The sequence below is a fragment of the Fukomys damarensis genome, unplaced genomic scaffold (assembly GCF_012274545.1).
Source record: "Fukomys damarensis isolate Sample0158 unplaced genomic scaffold, DMR_v1.0_HiC HiC_scaffold_16, whole genome shotgun sequence".
In the NCBI taxonomy this organism is placed as follows: domain Eukaryota; kingdom Metazoa; phylum Chordata; class Mammalia; order Rodentia; family Bathyergidae; genus Fukomys; species Fukomys damarensis.
In genome coordinates this window covers 100,987,681-101,005,404 of record NW_022900928.1, presented here as the reverse complement: position 1 = coordinate 101,005,404, position 17,724 = coordinate 100,987,681, and the positions used below count along the sequence as shown (strand labels likewise).

The 17,724-nt window shown below is 37.8% G+C and overlaps 1 protein-coding gene across 2 annotated transcripts in view; it reads left to right on the top strand.

Annotated features, from left to right (window-relative positions):
- Positions 1–17,724, top strand: part of Nup205 (nucleoporin 205) — a 73,070-nt gene that overhangs the window by 52,293 nt on the left and 3,053 nt on the right. Inside the window, exons 32-41 of one of the 2 annotated variants that reach the window (XM_010616186.3) lie at positions 303–494; positions 2,290–2,411; positions 4,550–4,688; positions 6,135–6,261; positions 7,759–7,835; positions 11,119–11,247; positions 11,722–11,848; positions 14,624–14,790; positions 16,556–16,679; positions 17,219–17,347. In XM_010616186.3, coding sequence (XP_010614488.1) covers positions 303–494; positions 2,290–2,411; positions 4,550–4,688; positions 6,135–6,261; positions 7,759–7,835; positions 11,119–11,247; positions 11,722–11,848; positions 14,624–14,790; positions 16,556–16,679; positions 17,219–17,347 — 1,333 coding nt within the window. Of the gene's footprint in view, positions 1–302; positions 495–2,289; positions 2,412–4,549; positions 4,689–6,134; positions 6,262–7,758; positions 7,836–11,118; positions 11,248–11,721; positions 11,849–14,623; positions 14,791–16,555; positions 16,680–17,218; positions 17,348–17,724 lie in introns of those variants that run through there. The other variant, XM_019206328.2, reaches the window with a different exon arrangement.

Genomic DNA, 17,724 nt, shown 5'->3' with positions numbered 1-17,724 from the left:
ACTTTATCCTGAAAGTTTTTCATTCATTCATTCATTCATTTATTTGGTACCAGGGATTGAACCCAGGACCTTGCGCTTGCAAGACAGGCAGCAGATCCACTGAGCTAAATCCCTGGCTTCTTTTATTAATAAATGAGATTCTAGACACATAGTTTTCAACTTCTGAAGAAAAAAAAAAGAAACTATTGCAAGCAACTTTCTCCTTATGAGAAAAGTTCTAAATATTTTCAGATAAAAGCAGTTGCTATTATTGATTTTAGTCACCATCTGCGAGTGTAAACTTTGGTTTGTTGTCCTTTCAGATGCTGGCCCTGGCACTCCTTGATCGGATTGTGTCTGTGGATAAACAGCAGCAATGGCTTCTGTACCTTTCCAACAGTGGCTATTTGAAGGTCCTTGTGGATAGCTTGTTAGAAGATGACCGTACTCTGCAGAGCTTACTAACTCCACAACCTCCTCCTTTAAAAGCCCTTTACACTTATGAGTCCAAAATGGTAAGGTTTGGTAGACATTTGATGTTATATGGTATATATTTTGAGTTTTTCTATAATGTAAATTGTAACTATTTTTTAAGAATTTTAAAATTTGGAAATCTTTGCAATTAATGTATTTTCTGAAATATGCAAAAAGATGAGTTGAAATTCTGAGAGGACTAATTGGATAAAGGATTGCTGCTTACTCATCAAGGCTGCTGGTGATGGCAGTGAAACAACCCTCATGTGAGAAAGAGTGACAAATTTCCAGAACATTCCATATGTGTTAACTTGTAGACTTTAGTGTTCTGGTTCTTCTTTAAATGCCGATTTTTGTTGTTGTTGTTGTTTTATTTTTTTTGAGACAGGGTCTCACTGTAGTTAAGATTGAACTGGAACTCAAAATGTATTCCAGGCTGGTCTTGAACTTACAGTGATCCTCCTGTCTCAGCCTCTCCCAAGTGCTAGGATTACAGGCTTATGCCACCATGCCTGGCAAATGCAGAATTTTTAATAGAGCATATACTTTTCATTTCCTAGACTCCAAATCTATTTTAATTTTTGTTTTGTTCTGATTAAACTTATTATATGTGTTAGCATATTGACAGCAGTAAAGTCGTTAGATTCTTATTAATGTCTTTCTTCATTTTCTTTTAATTGAGTTTATTGGTACATTTTAGGTAAACAGTACAGTTACATTCATCATTGGGATCTTGTACCTTTACATGACAGGTCATGGTTCTCATTTTTCCCCCTTGTTCCTGCCCTCCCTTCACCCCTTTCTTCCCTCCCCATTTACAAACACTTTATTTCCATTTTTTCATTTTCTCATATTTTTTTCTTTTCCCTTATTACCTTTCCCCGACCCTTCCCACTTTCCCTACACCTTTAGCCCTTTTCTTCCTATTTCACATTGTCAATTATCTCATTAGGATCTTATGTACTATTATAGTTTTGCACACCAGAGCAACTATTCGGTATTTACACGTGTGTGACTTATTTATTTCACTGAGGAGTATATTCTCAATATGTATCCATTTACCTATGAATGAATCTATTTTCTCATTCTTTACGGCTGAGTAATATTCCATTTTATAGAAAAACCACATCTTCTTTATCCAGTTTCCAACTGATGGGCAAATGGGCTGTTTCCAAGTTTTAGCTATTACAAACTGTGCCTCTGTAAACATAGGTGTGCATATATCACTGTGATATGATTCTTCTAATTCTTTTGGAAAGATACCCAGCAGAGGGATGGCTGGGTCAAATGGAACCTCTAGTCCCAGCTCTTTGAGGTATCTCCATATTGATTTACATAGTGGTTGCACCAGTCTTCACTCCCACAACAATGGAAAAGGGTTCCTTTCTCCCCACAACCCCACCAACATTTTTTATTGGTTGATTTCTTGATAACAGTCATTCTTTGTGGGGTGAGGTGGAATCTCTCCATTTATTTATTGAGCAAGTATTTATTAAATACCTACTACATGCCAGGTAAGGTATTAAGTACTAGAGACAAAGTTATTGGCAAGATAAACTTACCTGCCCTCTGTGAGACTATGGGATGGTGACAGGAACTGGAGTTTAACTGAATATTTAAATTGTGCAAAGCATTATATGCAAGGCCCTTAGAAACATTGTATGAGTCTTCTTAAAAATCCTATGAGAAAGGAGGATATATGTACCTTTTGCTGGCTCAGAATCTGTCTTCAGTAGTGATTCAAGATAAGAAATATGCTGTGAAAGTATCTCTTTTTTGCATGGGGCTCTTGGATGTGATTATAATACTGGTAAGTTTTCTTCTGTAACTTCCTAGGCATTTCTCACGAGAGTAGCTAAAATACAACAAGGTGCATTAGAGCTGCTGAGGTCTGGGGTGATTATGAGGCTGGCACAGTGCCAAGTCTATGACATGCGCCCAGAAGTGGACCCACATGGGTAAGTGTCCATCCTCACTGGCCTGATTAAACTCACAGTAAAGGCATTTTAAAGAGAAAATGAAGGGCTGGGGATTTAGCTTAGCAGTTCTGCTGCCTGCCTCGCAAGCACAAGGTCCCGAGTTCGAGTTCAATCCCCGTTCCCAAAGAAAAGAAAAAAATAAATAAAAATTCCAAACATAATTTTGCCATTGCTTTATAGCTCTGTTTGCTTTAAGCAGTACTCTTCCATCTTTTGTGAGGAGCAGCCTGTTATTATCCCTGTTATTTACTAATAAATGGAAGTTGCTAATAAGTGTCAAAGTAGGTAAGTCCCTGCTGCTTCCCATTTAAAGTAGTAAAGATAAGAGGAAAATGAGTGAATTCTGTTAGTATGTACCTTCCCAACTATAATATTTTGATTATTAAAACTACTTGTTTTTTCTACTGCCTGCCTCTCAAGCTCAAGGACCAGAGTTCGATCCCTGGTGCCCCCCCAATAATAAATAAACTACTTGTTTTTATTTACTGTGGTCTTTTTAAGTAGTATAGTGAGTTAAAATTTGTGAGTTTCTTGTTCCTAGTAATTTGAATGATGTTTTAGAGCTTTCCCCCACCTCATTTTACCTACTGTTTCCTCACTGAAAAGCTTCAAATAAAACTATTTTCAAGTTAAAGGCTTTTCAGTTTGAATATGGAATATTCAATGTGTAATTTTATTAATGTCTATTAGTTTTACAGAATAATGGGTATTATTTTGGAATAATCATGCATCAATTTGAAATTCTTTCTTTCACTGTAGCTTTTTTTTTATTTGAGATGGGTGTATACAGTTCTCTCTGGCCTTGAACTCACTCTGGAGCCCAGGATGGCTGTGAACCCTGGTGATCCTCCTGCCTCACAGCCTCCTGAATGCTGGGATTATAGTCATGAGCCACTAGGCCCAGCTAAAACCACAGCATTCTTGGGCCTGGGATTTAGCTCAGTGGTTCCGCCACCTGCCTTGCAAGCACAAAGACCCGAGTTTGAGCCCCGTACCAAAAAACAAAACAAAACAAAAAAACCCCACAGTATTCTTGAACAGATAGCATATTTTTCAAACAGTAGCAAGGAGTTTAGCTCAGTGGTTTGGTGGCCTGCCTTGCAAGTGCAAGAACCGGAGTTCAATCCCCAGTACCAAAAAAAAACAAAAAACAAAAACAAAACAGTAAATGTTATTTAAATTGAGCTTAGTAATTGTTTTCAAAGGATTCATTGCCAAATTGAATATTTGACATTTTGAGGCTTACCTACAGTTCTGTTTTGTGGGGGCAGGAGGGATATTGTTTTGGCATTGCTTTCTAAAGTTTTACATATTCGGGAATAGTGTTGCAAGCCTGTGATCCCAGCCCTTGTGAGGCTGAGGCAAGAGCATTTCCATGAGTTCAAGGCCAGCCTAAGGTACAAAATAAGACCCTGTATCAGAAAACCAAAATAAATAAGTAAAATAAAGTTTTAAATATGGAATTGCTGTTTTCACCTAGTGTAAAAAGGGTTGAATATTCTCAGCTCATAGCATATAATTTTCATTTGTCTGTGCAGAGCCTCTCATTTATTTCCTTTTATTTCTATATTCTCCTTCCATTCCCTCTAAACAGGTAAGTACTGTATCTTCTTTTACCTAAAAATTTAAACATAAATAATTATAATAAAATAGTTCATTAATGATATTTTGAGACCTAATTTTAAAAGCTAAGTGATTTTACAACCTCACTTTAACTTTTATTTTAATCTCATTTTATTTTATATAATGGAACATGTAGATTCTTTTGTCTTGAGAGATATTAGAGTAAAGTAACTTGTTTTTAATGTATTTCTCATAGTGCCTATGGCCTACAAACATTAGAAAAAAAATAAATATGTTTGAGAAATGTTAAGTATTAATTTTTAGTTTTCCTTAACAAGGTTTTTCAGAATTCAGCTAATTCCCTTTTCCTAAGCTTTAAGTTTAGTTTATCCACCGCTGTGGATATGGGGTGCCAAGCCCTCACTACCTTGTAGTAGTGTTACATCTTAATCATATGGCTCTGATTTGTTTGCCATGTGCATGGTGAGGAATTATTAGGAGCAAACCTTCATTCTTGGAATGTGGCTCTCTCCTTGTATGATTGAAACATCAAGCATGTTTGGTATGAGAGACTCGCCAATGTTCATCCCTACGCCCGTGGATCGCTACCGTCAGATTCTCCTCCCTGCTCTCCAGCTATGCCAAGTGATCCTCACATCCAGTATGGCGCAGCACTTGCAGGCTGCAGGGCAGGTATGATGAATTCATATTTGTTTAGAATTTACACAGTGTAGAATCCTCCATCTGCAAATGCCTTGCAGCATAAGATAGCCCGCAAGAATTTATCTTTATCGTCCTCTTTGAGGCAGAACAAGATGTAGAAAACAGGTCCCTTGGACCGGAAGGTGAACTATGGTGGCTATCTTTATACTCTTGTGTGAACAAAACACTTTAGCTGTAGCTAATTAATACCATTGTGAGATGGAAAGAAGAGTTTGAGATTTGTTCCTCTAAAAAGAAAATATTTATTATAATGGGCATAGGCTGACCCTTAATTTAACCATTTATTTATTGAAAGATATGTTAGGCCTTGCAGAATATACAAGATAGTGCCACATTTATATATAATTTCTACAGAACAAAGTACTGTATCTGTAATTTAAATGAGTGAATTTTCTGTCAAACATTTTTCATTAGGAAGTGTCAATACACTGCAGTAGTTTTGGGGACAGCCCACCCCTGCACACATGGCTACCACAGTAGTTCTCTCCTTGTTTTGTTTATTGAGACCAAAAGTTTTCAGTAGCAGTGGAACGTTGACACAAGACATTGGTTCCCTAATACCAGTCCTGTATTGAATGTCGCAGAACCACCTGATTAGCTCCTAATCTCCACATTCAGTGACTGTGGAATCTTCAAGAAACAAATATTTAACTAAAATTTAAATGAATTTAATAAGAAATAAACTATATAAAACAGTTGCTTCTCTTCCTCATCCTCATTCATTCACATTCAGCCTGGAGTCTATTAAAAATCGCTCTGATTTCGATGTACAGGTTGCTTTGGTTTAGTCTCTGCTTTCAAGATAGAGAGTTGAGATACTCAAGGTGAAAGCACTGAGAGACTATATGTCAAGTGCTTCTCGGCCTTTTGGCTAAGATCAAGTGGAGAGATTATGTCATGTCATGATCTTCAGACTTTTAATAGAGCAGCTTCTAAATTCAGTTGCCATTTTATACTCACTCCCATTTGAACAAACAATAAAAGAAATAAAATAGGGGCTGGGGATTTAGCTCAGTGGTGCCATGCCTGCCTCCCAAGTGCAAGATCCTGAGTTCGATCCCTGGTACTGCATAAGGAAGGAGGAAAGGATGAATGGAAGGAAGGAAGAAAAGTAAAATACATGTCAAATAACAGTTTTCACACAAAGTTCCAAGTTAGACTCTCTATGTTAGACTCGTAATCACTGTATGTACAGTACTAATATATAGACTTTGAAATAGTTATTACCTTTAGCTTTCTTGTAAGTTTTAAATATTTGTTTCTTGAAGAAATAAACTATATAAGCATAGGAAACAGTTGCTTCTCTTACTCTTCCTCATTATGTTGTTACTTGCTATAGTACTGTAAAGGTGAATTTTATTATGTAATTGTCTACTTTTCTGTCTTCATTTGTGCTCCTTCTGTTCCATGGCTTAGGTGTTGCAGTTTCTCATTTCACATTCTGATACCATTCAAGCCATTCTGCGTTGCCAGGACATGAGTGCTGGCTCTTTGCAGGAACTGGCTCTGCTTACCGGAATTATAAGCAAAGCAGCACTTCCCGGTGAGTTGAGTGTGTCAGATGGACTTTTAAGAATTCTTTACAGACTGACGTAGCATAATAGAACCAGTTTGAATAATACAGAACTCATGTGAGATGGGTACTTCTCTAACAGCTGCATTTAAATAGAGTTTGTATTTATAAAAATGATATATTTTCATTATCCCTACCCCCACCCCAGTACTGGGGAATCAAACTCAGGACCTTGTGCTTCCCAGACAGGCCAAGTGCCACTGAGCTAAATCCCTGGAACAATATATTTTCATTTTTTAAAAATTTGAAAAGTTCAAGGAGATAATTAACAATCAAAATTGCATTCCAAAGAAATTAGCAGTTGTTAGTATTTGGCTAACATTGCAATATGTATGAGAGAGACAGAGATACAGACATACATAAACAGTATCGACTTATGAGAATAGGACTACTATACTTTTTATATGTTTTAGAAAATATTTAATTTTACATGATTTAACAGATTAAAAACCTAATGAAGAGCCAGGGATGTAGCTCAGTGTTACTGTTCCAGCCTGGCAAGTACAACATCCTGAGTTCAATCCCTAGCACCAGGAAAAAAAAAAAAAAATCAAAATTTTAATGAAGAGATAGGAAGGAACTGCTGTATTCTAGACAAATGTTTCTTTAATGTGGAAATGCAGAAATATTAACTCTTTAAAGGTCACTATGATTGAGTAAGTGTGAAAAATTGAGACCTGTCACTTTTATCTTATAAAATTTCTTCAGTACATATAAATTTCAAAATCAACTCCCAGATGTAACTGGTGAAGGGATGAGTTTTTTTTACATTTCCTCTTCCACCTTCAGATTTGCTTATATTATTTTTACTTTGTCAGATTTTATAAGAAAATCCTTCAGCTTCCCCTTCCCCCCTCCCTCCCCTCCCCACTTCCGTTCCTCAGTAAAGACTTAACGTTTTGTTTATGAGTTCTTTTGTTTCATTTTTTACTTGGTATTTTTAAATTGTACTGTAAGTCTCTCCCTCTCCATCATTTCTCAGTTTTTATAGTGTAAGTTGGCTCCTTTCTTTTTCTGGTGAACTTCATTTTGTCAGTGCTCTATAAGCTTTTGAATTAGAAAGTAGTTAAATGCTGAGTTTAGAAAGTTTTAATTTTTATGGTTATAAGTAAACGTTAGATTTTTTTTTTGTTGTTGGCACTGGTGCTCAAACTTGGGTCCTTGTGTTTGCAAGGCAGGCACCGGCACCACTGAGCTAAATCCCTGGCCCTGGATTTTTCTTGAAAACTTCTTTTTAAAAAACGGGTTTTGAAATCACCAATGTAGATTGCATATAAATGCACACATGCTAATATTATACAAAGGCACTTAGCTTGGTGTTATATTACATGAAAGGCACTTGCAGTTTTTGAGGAAGCATATTTCTCAAGACTTTCATGCACAGATTTCTCAAGAATATGAAAATATGACAACCCTACCTTTTTAGTTTAGAATAAAATTGTACTAAAAGTACTCCAAATTTTGTAGGTATATTAAGTGAACTTGATGTGGATGTAAACGAAGGATCTCTAATGGAGCTCCAGGGCCATATTGGAAGATTCCAGGTAACTGATCCTTACTCCTTTAAATAGCAGTGGTAAGTTGTGTTGTAAAATACAGCAGTCCTCTAACCATCCTTCCCATTCTCCTAGGATTGGGCAGCCCTTCTGAATTGTTTGATTCTTTGTCTTCTATAAAGAGCATGCTTATATTGCTACTACTTGATTTTTCTCATTTTGTGAATCATGTTTTGATTTTCCATTGCAAATGAGAATTTAGATTGCTTTATTCTTTTATCTTCCACCATACAATGTTTATTTCCCATCATTTTCTTCTACCATACAATGTTTATTTCCTATCACATCCCTTGAAAGTCAATATAATTTCAATATGTTTTCAGTATCATGACTGTGTCACTTTTCTTTGCAGTGTTTTATTTTTCTAGAGTTGATAATTGCTTTTGCTATTTTTTCTTTTTAAAATTTGCTTGGTATTTATTTTTCATTTATCTTTAAACTCCTCTAGGTGTATAACCTGCTTTCATTATGTTCAAACATACTAGATAGTTTATTAGTTAGGTATGAATCTTTCTGGAAGCCTCCTGGCTTGCTCTGATAGGAGCATCTTCATTTTTTCATTGGCTGTGGAGTAATCTTGTATTTTAATGTGTATTTTGATTTGATTTATTTGTTTGCTTTGAGACAGGGTCTCACTTTGTTGTGCAGGCTGGCCTTGAGCTCATAGCGACTTTCCTGCCTCTGCCTTCCAAGTACTAGGATTACAGGTGTGTGCCACCACACCTGGCTAACCTATCCCTTCTTCTTAACTTTTTTCCAGTTTTCAAAAGAAAAGTGCTAAGACCGGGGGTGTAGCTTGATGGTAGAGTGCTTGCCTAGCAAGTGTGAAGCCCCAGGTTTGGCCCACAGCATTACTAAAAAATACATATATTGCTATTAGCATTTTTATGGATGTATTTTGAATTCTGGAATAGACAACATATAATTCACATAGTACATTTTGAAATGAAATATCTATAAAAGTCTCTCCAGAAAGAGTTGCACGTTTTTTCTTCTTTGCTGTACTAGAGTTTGAACCCAGGGGCTTTGCACTGAGTTATGGCCCCGGTTTCTATTTTTTTATTTGGAGGCAGTCTTGGGTTGGGCTCCATCTTGCAATCAATCCCCCTGCCTTAGCCTGCCAGAGTGCTGGGACTGCAAGTGTGAACCATTGTGCCCAGCTCAGAAAGACTTGCACTTTTACCAACAAAACCTAGATATTGTTTTACTTTTGTTTTGAATTTTCTAGTTTTTTTTATCAACAAGGTGAAAGGATCTTTTTGGTAGATTATGAAGTAATCTTTGAGAGTGTTTGACAACATCTGTTTTTTTATCTCTAAGAGGAGTAAACACATTTTGTAAGTTTTTTTTTTGAGACGGTCTCACTATGTAGTTGAGACTGACCTGAAACTCACTATGTAGCCCAGGCTGGTCTTGAACTCTCAGTGATCCTCCTGCCTCAGCCTCCCCCGTGCTGGGAAAACAGGCGTGTGCCACCACGCCTGGCCTGTGAGTTTTTTTAGGTAAGACTATGTTGGCAAAATAAGTTTGTGTTATAGTCTCAATAAGTTTTTCTCTATCCCAACTTATTTAGACTAACAGCAGTTCAAATAGACATTTGTATATTTGTACTGTGCATATTTGTGTATGCACACACACAGTCTGTCAAAAAAAATGAATGCACACTTCAACAATTTGCCAGACCAGTAAGTGTCTGGAAGCTAAAGGCCAACACTCTGAGCACCTCTTGTAATTTTAGAGGCCAAGAGTAAATTGTATTAATCTCATGATGTCTCAATAAATTTACTATTAAAGTATTTATACAAATTTTTCTTTTCTTGAAGTATACACTTTTTGGTGGATTCTGTATATAATGTTACCAGTGTTATAATATTAGTTTTTACTATATACTAAGTGCAGGAAGTTGTGCTGAGCACATTAACATAAAATAATGTCTCGGGTAATCTTTTTTTTTTTTCAGCTTTGTGTTTATTGGTACATTTTAGGGATACAGTACAGTTACATACATTGTTGGGATCTTGTACCTCTACATGACAAGTCTTGGTTCTCATTTTTTCCCCTTGTCCCTGCCCTCCCTTCACCCCCTCCTCCTCTCCCCATCTACAATCACTTTATTTCCATCTTTTCATTATCTCACATTTTTTTCTTTTCCCTTATTATCCTTCCCCTACCCATCCCACCTTCCCTACACCTTTAGCTCCTTCTTCCCATTTCTCAATGTCAGTAATCTTATTAGGATCTTATGTATTATTGCAGATTATTCACACCAGGGAAACTATTTGGTTGTCTCAGGTAATCTTAGTAGTTATAAGATAGCAATTATCACTTTAAATATGTGAACGTAGGTAGGGGTGGAGATTTAGCTCAGTTGTTCTGCCACCTGCCTTGCATGCGCAAGGACCCAAGTTCGATCCCCAGTACAAAAAAAAAAGTATAAAAAAAGTAAACACATAGAAATTAAATAATTTTTCCCTGATCACATAGCAAAAATTATACCTGCTCCCAGAACCCACAGCTCTGAATCCAAACCCATGTGCTAATCACGTGAAAAGCTGGTCTTTTCTGTCTTAGAACCATAGGAACAATTGTATTTTCAACATTTTCTATCTCGTGTTAGTGGCATTTTATCTGACACAGCAACCTGTATGTTCCCTATTCCTCCTGCAAGTCCTTAGGAACATTCTCAAGAGGGACAGTATGCTCTCCTCTCCTCCCCTCCCCTCCCCTCTTTTCCCTTCCCCTCCCAACATTCGTTAAATGTGTGCCTTAGTAGTCAAATTATTATGGATTATTACCTTCCTGTCTTTTTTTTTTTTTGGTTTTTATTTATCTATTTGTGTATTATTTAATGATTGTCTCCCATAGAACTATTAAGTCTGTTTTTTTGATCTGACATACAAAATTCTTAGCCAAACATCTATACTTGATTGGGGATTAACTGCTGAACAAATTGTTAATATTCTAATAGGTGCTACCTTTCGTTGGCTCAGTGAGAAGTAAGATACCTGGTGCTTTTGAGGGTTCTGCCATTTCCTGCTGTTTCTTTTTCTCATCCCTCAAGAAGTACATAGTGGTACACGCCTATAATCCCAGTACTTGGGACCTGAGGCAGGAGGATCGCCACAAGTTGGAGGCTAGCCTGGACCACATAGTGAATTAAAGATCAGCCTGAACTACATAGTGAGACCTTGTCTCAAAAAAGGAAGAGAGAAATATGTCACTAAAGTAAGCACATTTAACTAGAGGAACAAAATATCTTTTTGTTTTTTAGCGCCAGTGTTTGGGACTACTAAGTCGCTTTGGTAGTTCTGATAGACTACGTCAGTTTAAATTCCAAGATGATAATGTGGATGGAGACAGAGTGAGCAAGAAAGATGAGATCGAGCTGGCCATGCAGCAGGTAGGAGGGTGAGGATTATGAAATAATACTGTAATGTTTTTGTGTTTTAAGAGAAATGTGATAAAAATAAGAGATGTGGCTAGGCACAGTAGTGCATATCTGTAATCTCAGCACTCTGGGAGGCTGAGGCAGGAAGATCACAAATTTTAGCCCAGCCCGAGCAACTTAGTGAGACCCTACTTCAAAATAAAAAAGGCTGGGGATAGAGTTCAATATGAAGGCCCTGAATTCAATCCTTAGTATTGACCCTCCCAAAGTATATAATTTTATTTTATTTTATTTTTTGGTACCGGGGATCAAACTTGGGTCCTTGTGCTTGTGAGGCAGGCCACCGAAACGCTGAGCTAAATCCCCGGCCCGAGTATATAATTTTATAAATTGATTTATATTCTTGTTCTTCAAATCTAGATTTCCATTACATCAGGTTATTTTGGGCACTAATTTTTTTTTGTTGCTGCTCTTCTTTCATTGTAGATTTGTGCCAATGTAATGGAGTATTGTCAGTCACTCATACTCCAGAGCTCCCCTAGTCTCCAGCACATTGTGTGTCTCTTCACCCCTAGCCTTTCAGAAAGCATTAACAGAGACGGAGCACGCCAAGGTGAGCCCACTTTGTTTTTCTGTGTCTGAGGAGCAAAGTTGCTGTCATTATGACACAGTTTTCATCCTGGCTCCAATGAAATGCAGTGTTTTTCATTATAGGAATCATTAGTGGGGAAATTTTAAAAGGACTTTTTAAAGAAGGTATTGTCAAACCTTCATGAGCCTGGAGAGAGCTAAGAGAATAGAGAAACTCAGGATTTTCTGAATCTGAAAGAGCCACATAGGAGAGTATAATCTTAAATAGTACTTGAGATTCCAAAGAAAATAACTAGGAATGAAAAATAAGCTAGGTAAAAAATATGAAAATACAACAGATAGCTTTGTGTGTTAAATCAAGTGAAGCTGAATTCATTGTCTAAATTGGGTTTTGTATTATAGCTCCAAATTTCTATAATAGAGCAAAGTAAACTTTAGATACTAAATAGGCTGATTAGCCTGTAATTTCCTCATGAGTCGGAGATCTGGAATAGGAGGCAGGACTTTGGGAACTGTTGTCCTTTGGATACTCAAAGCCCATTAGCATCTTGGTGTAGAGGTAATAGAATGGACTGAAGGTAGTTTCAGGAAGCCTTTGGTAGGTTTCGGAGGATGTTATTTTAGAACATAACCAGCTTACTATATATATGTTATACAAAGCACTGTCTTATACAGTATCCTAGCTAATAGGATACTTTTAAAAGTTGAAGTATCCATTTTAGATACAGTTTTAATAATTTCGTTAATAAATAGTTGTGTAATCACTACCACAATCGAAATCTAGAAATAATTTTCTCTTTCCTATTCTTCTTGCCCCTTGCATTTGATCATTTCTTTTGAGCCCTGGTGTAGGCCCTCCTGTTCTGATTCCAGACAGTATTTCTATCTTGTCCTGCCAGTGTCTTTCTTACTATTGATGGAGACCTCTAACTGAAACTAATAGTTTAAAGCAAGTCCACCCTGAATATCAGATGTTCAAGCAAAAATATAGCTTTGTCATTGATTCTCCGGAGATGTTTATCATATGGCAATATTATTCATGATGATGAAATTTTCAGTTAGTTGCCTCTTTTGAGGCAGTCTTGCACACTATATTATTCGTATTTAATACTTTAAAGATGAATTTTATGAAGCCTTATAAATTAGTTGTCATTTTTACTTAGACTTTTCTATGTTAACATTGTCTTCTGCCAATTCTAGACACTTGAGCAGGTAGGTATGTGGTAGGTTTGAGAAGAGAGGCAGTTTAACCTAGTGGTTAAGAACACAGGTTGATGACAGATTCCCTTGATTTGAATCCCAGTTTTACTATTAACAGTTGTTACGACTTCAGAAAAGTTACCCTCTTTGTACCTTAGTTTCCTGGTTTGTAAAATGGAAGCTCTCCTTCATTGACTTACTGTAAGAAATGTTCTCATATGGAAAATGCTGTTGACCAGAGCCTGCCACTTAGCATACCTAATGCTAGTGATTATTATGTTCATTATTACTGTGATTTTATCACACAGTATATTCATTATTGCTGGTGATCCAAAGACCCTTTTCTATAGCACATTAACTTCTTACCCCATATAGTCCTACTTGTGATTCTGTACTCCAGTTTCTCATGAATCATCATCTCATTTCTTTTAGCCTCTGAATGCCCTTAATATTTTCTAGACTTGAGCAAGTTAGTCAGTGAGAACTCCTGAAATGCTCGGGAAACCTCTTGCATTAGACCGTACTCTTTGTGTAGATCTTCCTCAGGAGAAGGCTTTGTAACCACCTCCACTGTGTTAGCTATCACAGCCTCCCTGAAGACTGGTGAAGAAAACCTGGGAAATCCAGTTTGTCTAGCAGATCCTGACTGGGGCAGCTTCCATAAATAATATATCCCTCATAAAATTTATGAGATCTGATTTTTAGAGCAAAGTTAAGGGAATTGGTAGTGAAGGAAGCAAAGCCATTACACAATGATTATCACCAAATTGAGCTTAATGTTGCCAAGGTATTTTCATGAAATCCCTTAATCACTAGAATAAACTGCTCCAGTTACACCACATAGACTCTCTCTAGGATGGAACTGTTACTGCTCTTTAGCTTTCTCTCTGTTGTTATGACTTGGATGTCATCCCACTGTCCTTTGCATTCTCACTGGAAGGCAGCTGGGTAGAAGGCAAATCAGTGTGTCTTGCTGCCTGAGTGGAGTTGTAGCAAAAGATTTGTTAAAATTGAAATCCAGGTGTGTTTTGGAATATTTCAGTTAGCTTTCTTCTGTCTTTGAACTGTCAATTTAGTAACCAGAAAGATGGAGACTAACAATAAACCCATATAAATGGAGCCATTGGGTGAGGAACTTCAGAAAGCCCTTAAATTAGACTTATGGTTTGTACTATATATACATGTGGGGGGGGTGTAGAGATATATGACTCATAAAGTTCTCAGAGAGGGTCTTCATCTAGTAAAGGAAAACCTCTGCTGATGTCCACCATCTGGATTTCTGTATCAAAGTCTCCAGCCTTACGTATGGACCTGATTCTACTAGTTCATGGTCACTTGTCCCTTGAACTGTCAGTGATAGTTCGGTCAATCATTGTCTTGGGTTGCTTTAATGATACAGTTTACATCCCCTTCAATCTGGGGCATCCTTTGTTTTACTCAGATCATTTATTTGTTTCAGTACCAGGAATCAAACTCAGGACCTTGCACTTGCCAGGCAGGCATGACAACACTGAGCTAAATCCCTGGCCTACGCAGATCATTTAAAAGTTCATATAAAATGCTTGTAAACAGAACATTGTTTTTTATACCACATTAGATACCCAAGCTCCAGTGGTTCCATATTGGCATCTTCCTGGTTTGGGCATAATTGTATACCTGCTGAAACAGAGTGCCAGTGATTTCTTCAGCTACTACGACAGTCACCGACGCAGTGTCAACAAGCTTCAGAATGTAGAGCAACTTCCCCCGGATGAGATAAAAGAGGTATGAATCTTGAGGCAGAAACTTGAAAAACCGTTGCTTTTACTAATAAGGGGAGGGTACTAGTCTTCATTGTGGGAGTAAAGGATGATAGTTTCCGTTTTACTAAAGGAACTAGAGTAATTCTTCTGTGTGCCTGGAAAAATGAGTGAGAAAGGGAACTTAACCTCTGCACCAACTCCTTAAGCATGGACACTCTTGACTGAAAAAGTCAGGTAGCCCCCAGAATAAAAAGGTAGCTGGCCTTTGAGAGTTTTGGGTAATTTACATTCTAATCTGTGCTGAGAAGTCGGAGTTAGTATTGCAGATTTTTTTTTTCCCGTTAACAGGGATCAAACTCAGGAACTTGAGCTTTTGAGGCAGGTGTGGCACCACTAAGCTAAATACTTGGCCCAGTTGCAGATGTTTTTGTAGTAGAAATTAGATAACTGTCTCTGTGTTTTCAGTATCCATTTAGTGAAAACTTTCAGACAAGTAGAAAAACATCAGACTTGATACCTTTTCTCAGGGCCCCACCTTTCTCTTGCCCTCATTGTAGCTAATAATGCAGGGTTACTAGGCTGTTTTCCTGAGTAGCTTGCCTTCTTTTCCCCTTGGGATAGCTGAACTACATGTAAGGCCTTTCTTAGCCACTCCCTAGGCTGTGCTGAAACTTCCTGATGTCCTGTCGCAGCCTGGATGTGGAGCCTTTTTACCAGTTCTAGTTTACCACCAGCCTTCCCCCAAAATTCGTCACTCTTACGGACAGTCAAAGCCTACTTAGAAACTTCTGATAACCAAAAGACTGTTTATCTGAGCTGAATGTTCTGTCTGAATAAGAAGGCAGGTGGTATAGTTATTCCCATTTCTCAAGAGGAAATAGGTACAGCAGTTTTGGATGACTTGCCCCAGGACCCATAAGAGCAGAAATAGGGTGAGGCATGAGTTACTGACTAGGTTTGGGTAACTCCTGAAACTGTGTCTATGTCTGGCTTTTGTTTTCTCCCTGTTGTTAACTGGTGATGGCTCAGTATAGCCAGGCTGTTGATTCTAGAACTCCCTAAAGGTACCAGAATCTGAGGGTGGTCAAGTCCCTTAATAAAGTAGCGTAGCATTTGTTATATGCTTAGCAGACATTCTCCTGTATACTTTAAGTTATCTCTGGATTACTTAGTATACTACTGGATTTTTAGGAAATAATGACAAAAAAATTCAGTACAGACAGTGCTTTTTAAAAATACCTTTGATCAGTGAGTTGGTTGAATCTAGATGCAGAACCTGGGGCTACAGAGGGCTGTATTTACAGAATGAATTACACCATCACATGCAGCACGTAGGTTCTCTCAGCCTATCGCAGTACCCTTTATGTCACACCTGTCTGTGAGTTTGTGTGTATGCCAGGGAGGCTGTGGTGGGTGATTGCATATTGGCTATGCTCTAGACGTCCACATTTCATCTTCAGAAGATATCTGACAGCTGCTGGAGAGATGCTCCATGGTATTGTTTCATATGCTGCCACTAAAGTACACAAGAATTTCGTGTGATAAGAATTTCAGGGCTGTAAGTCCATAACAGGTCAGAAGTGTCCATGGCCAAGACAGGAGAAGGAAGCAGGTGAACACTGCTGCTTTGGCTCTCATTTTTATATAATAGATTGACTTTTCTGCAAGGATATTTAAACTTGAGTACTTTCCACAGCACTTATCACAATGACCTTCTAATGGTAGACTTTCGTTAAATTTGTTACAGTTTATGTCATTCTAATAATATATTTATTTTTTCCTCCTAGTTGTGTCAGTCTGTGATGCCTGCTGGTGTTGATAAAATCTCCACTACCCAAAAATATGTTCTGGCAAAACGGTGCTTAGTGAAGTTGATCAACAATCGAGCTAAACTGCTTTCCCTGTGTTCTTGTATCCTTTATGAAGTCATAGACTTGAGTGGTGACTTTTCAATGTAGGAAGGAAGTGTTTTGTTGTTTTTTTGGTACTGGGGATTGAACTCAGGACTTTGCTTGGGACTGCGCTTGCGATGCAGGCAGCGGAACTACTGAGCTAAACCACCGGCCCTCATTGTAGGAACTATTTATAGGTGGTCACATTATTTGGCCCCTAAAACTAGATGGGAGGGAACATGATTACTGTTGTTTTCCTGTAAATGCTGATACATTTTCAAATTTTCATATTTGCTTTTTGAGTAGCCGCTATTATCACTATATATACAGACCCTTTGTGTCAGGGCAGGTTAAGGACTCTAGACTGCTAGTACACACCCAGCGCACCACCTGCTCAGCCCCTTGCTGGTCTCTCTGGATGCTCCTCAGTGGAACCTCACCATTTGGCAGGCTACAGCTGTGGCTGCATCACTGTGGGAGTGTGGTCTCCCTTTTCTCCTCCTCAGAAGCTGGGTGTGAAGACACATGATGATATTGTCCTTTACCCAGAGTGCACAGTTATCATAGAGACCTGCCTTTTTGTTCTTTGGCGCCATCTGGAGTACTACATGTTATACTGCTCACCCATGAATTCTCAAGATTCCTTATTTGCCTCCAAACCCTTATTTAAAAGCAGGAGACTGCAAGGTAAACTTCATTTTGCAAATTGTTGAATCATAAATGTCAGTGTATTATAGTGCCTTGAAAAAGTAGTCATGTTTTTATTTTGGTGATGAAGTCTTGATCTGTTGTCCAGGGTGATCTTGCTGTCCTGGGCTCATGTGATCCTTCTGCCTCAGCCTTCTCAGTAGCTGGGATTGCAAGTGTGCCAGCTGTACCTACCTATGTTTGTTTGTTTATTTGTTTGGTGTAGCTCTACCAATGAACTACATCCCTAGCCCAATTTTTATTTCATTTTTGTGTTTGAGGGTTGCCGTGAGTGAATGAGATAATTAAGAGCTACTAGAGACACAGCTTTTTTTTTTTTTTTTTTTTTTTTTTTTTTTTTTTTTTTTTTTTTTTTT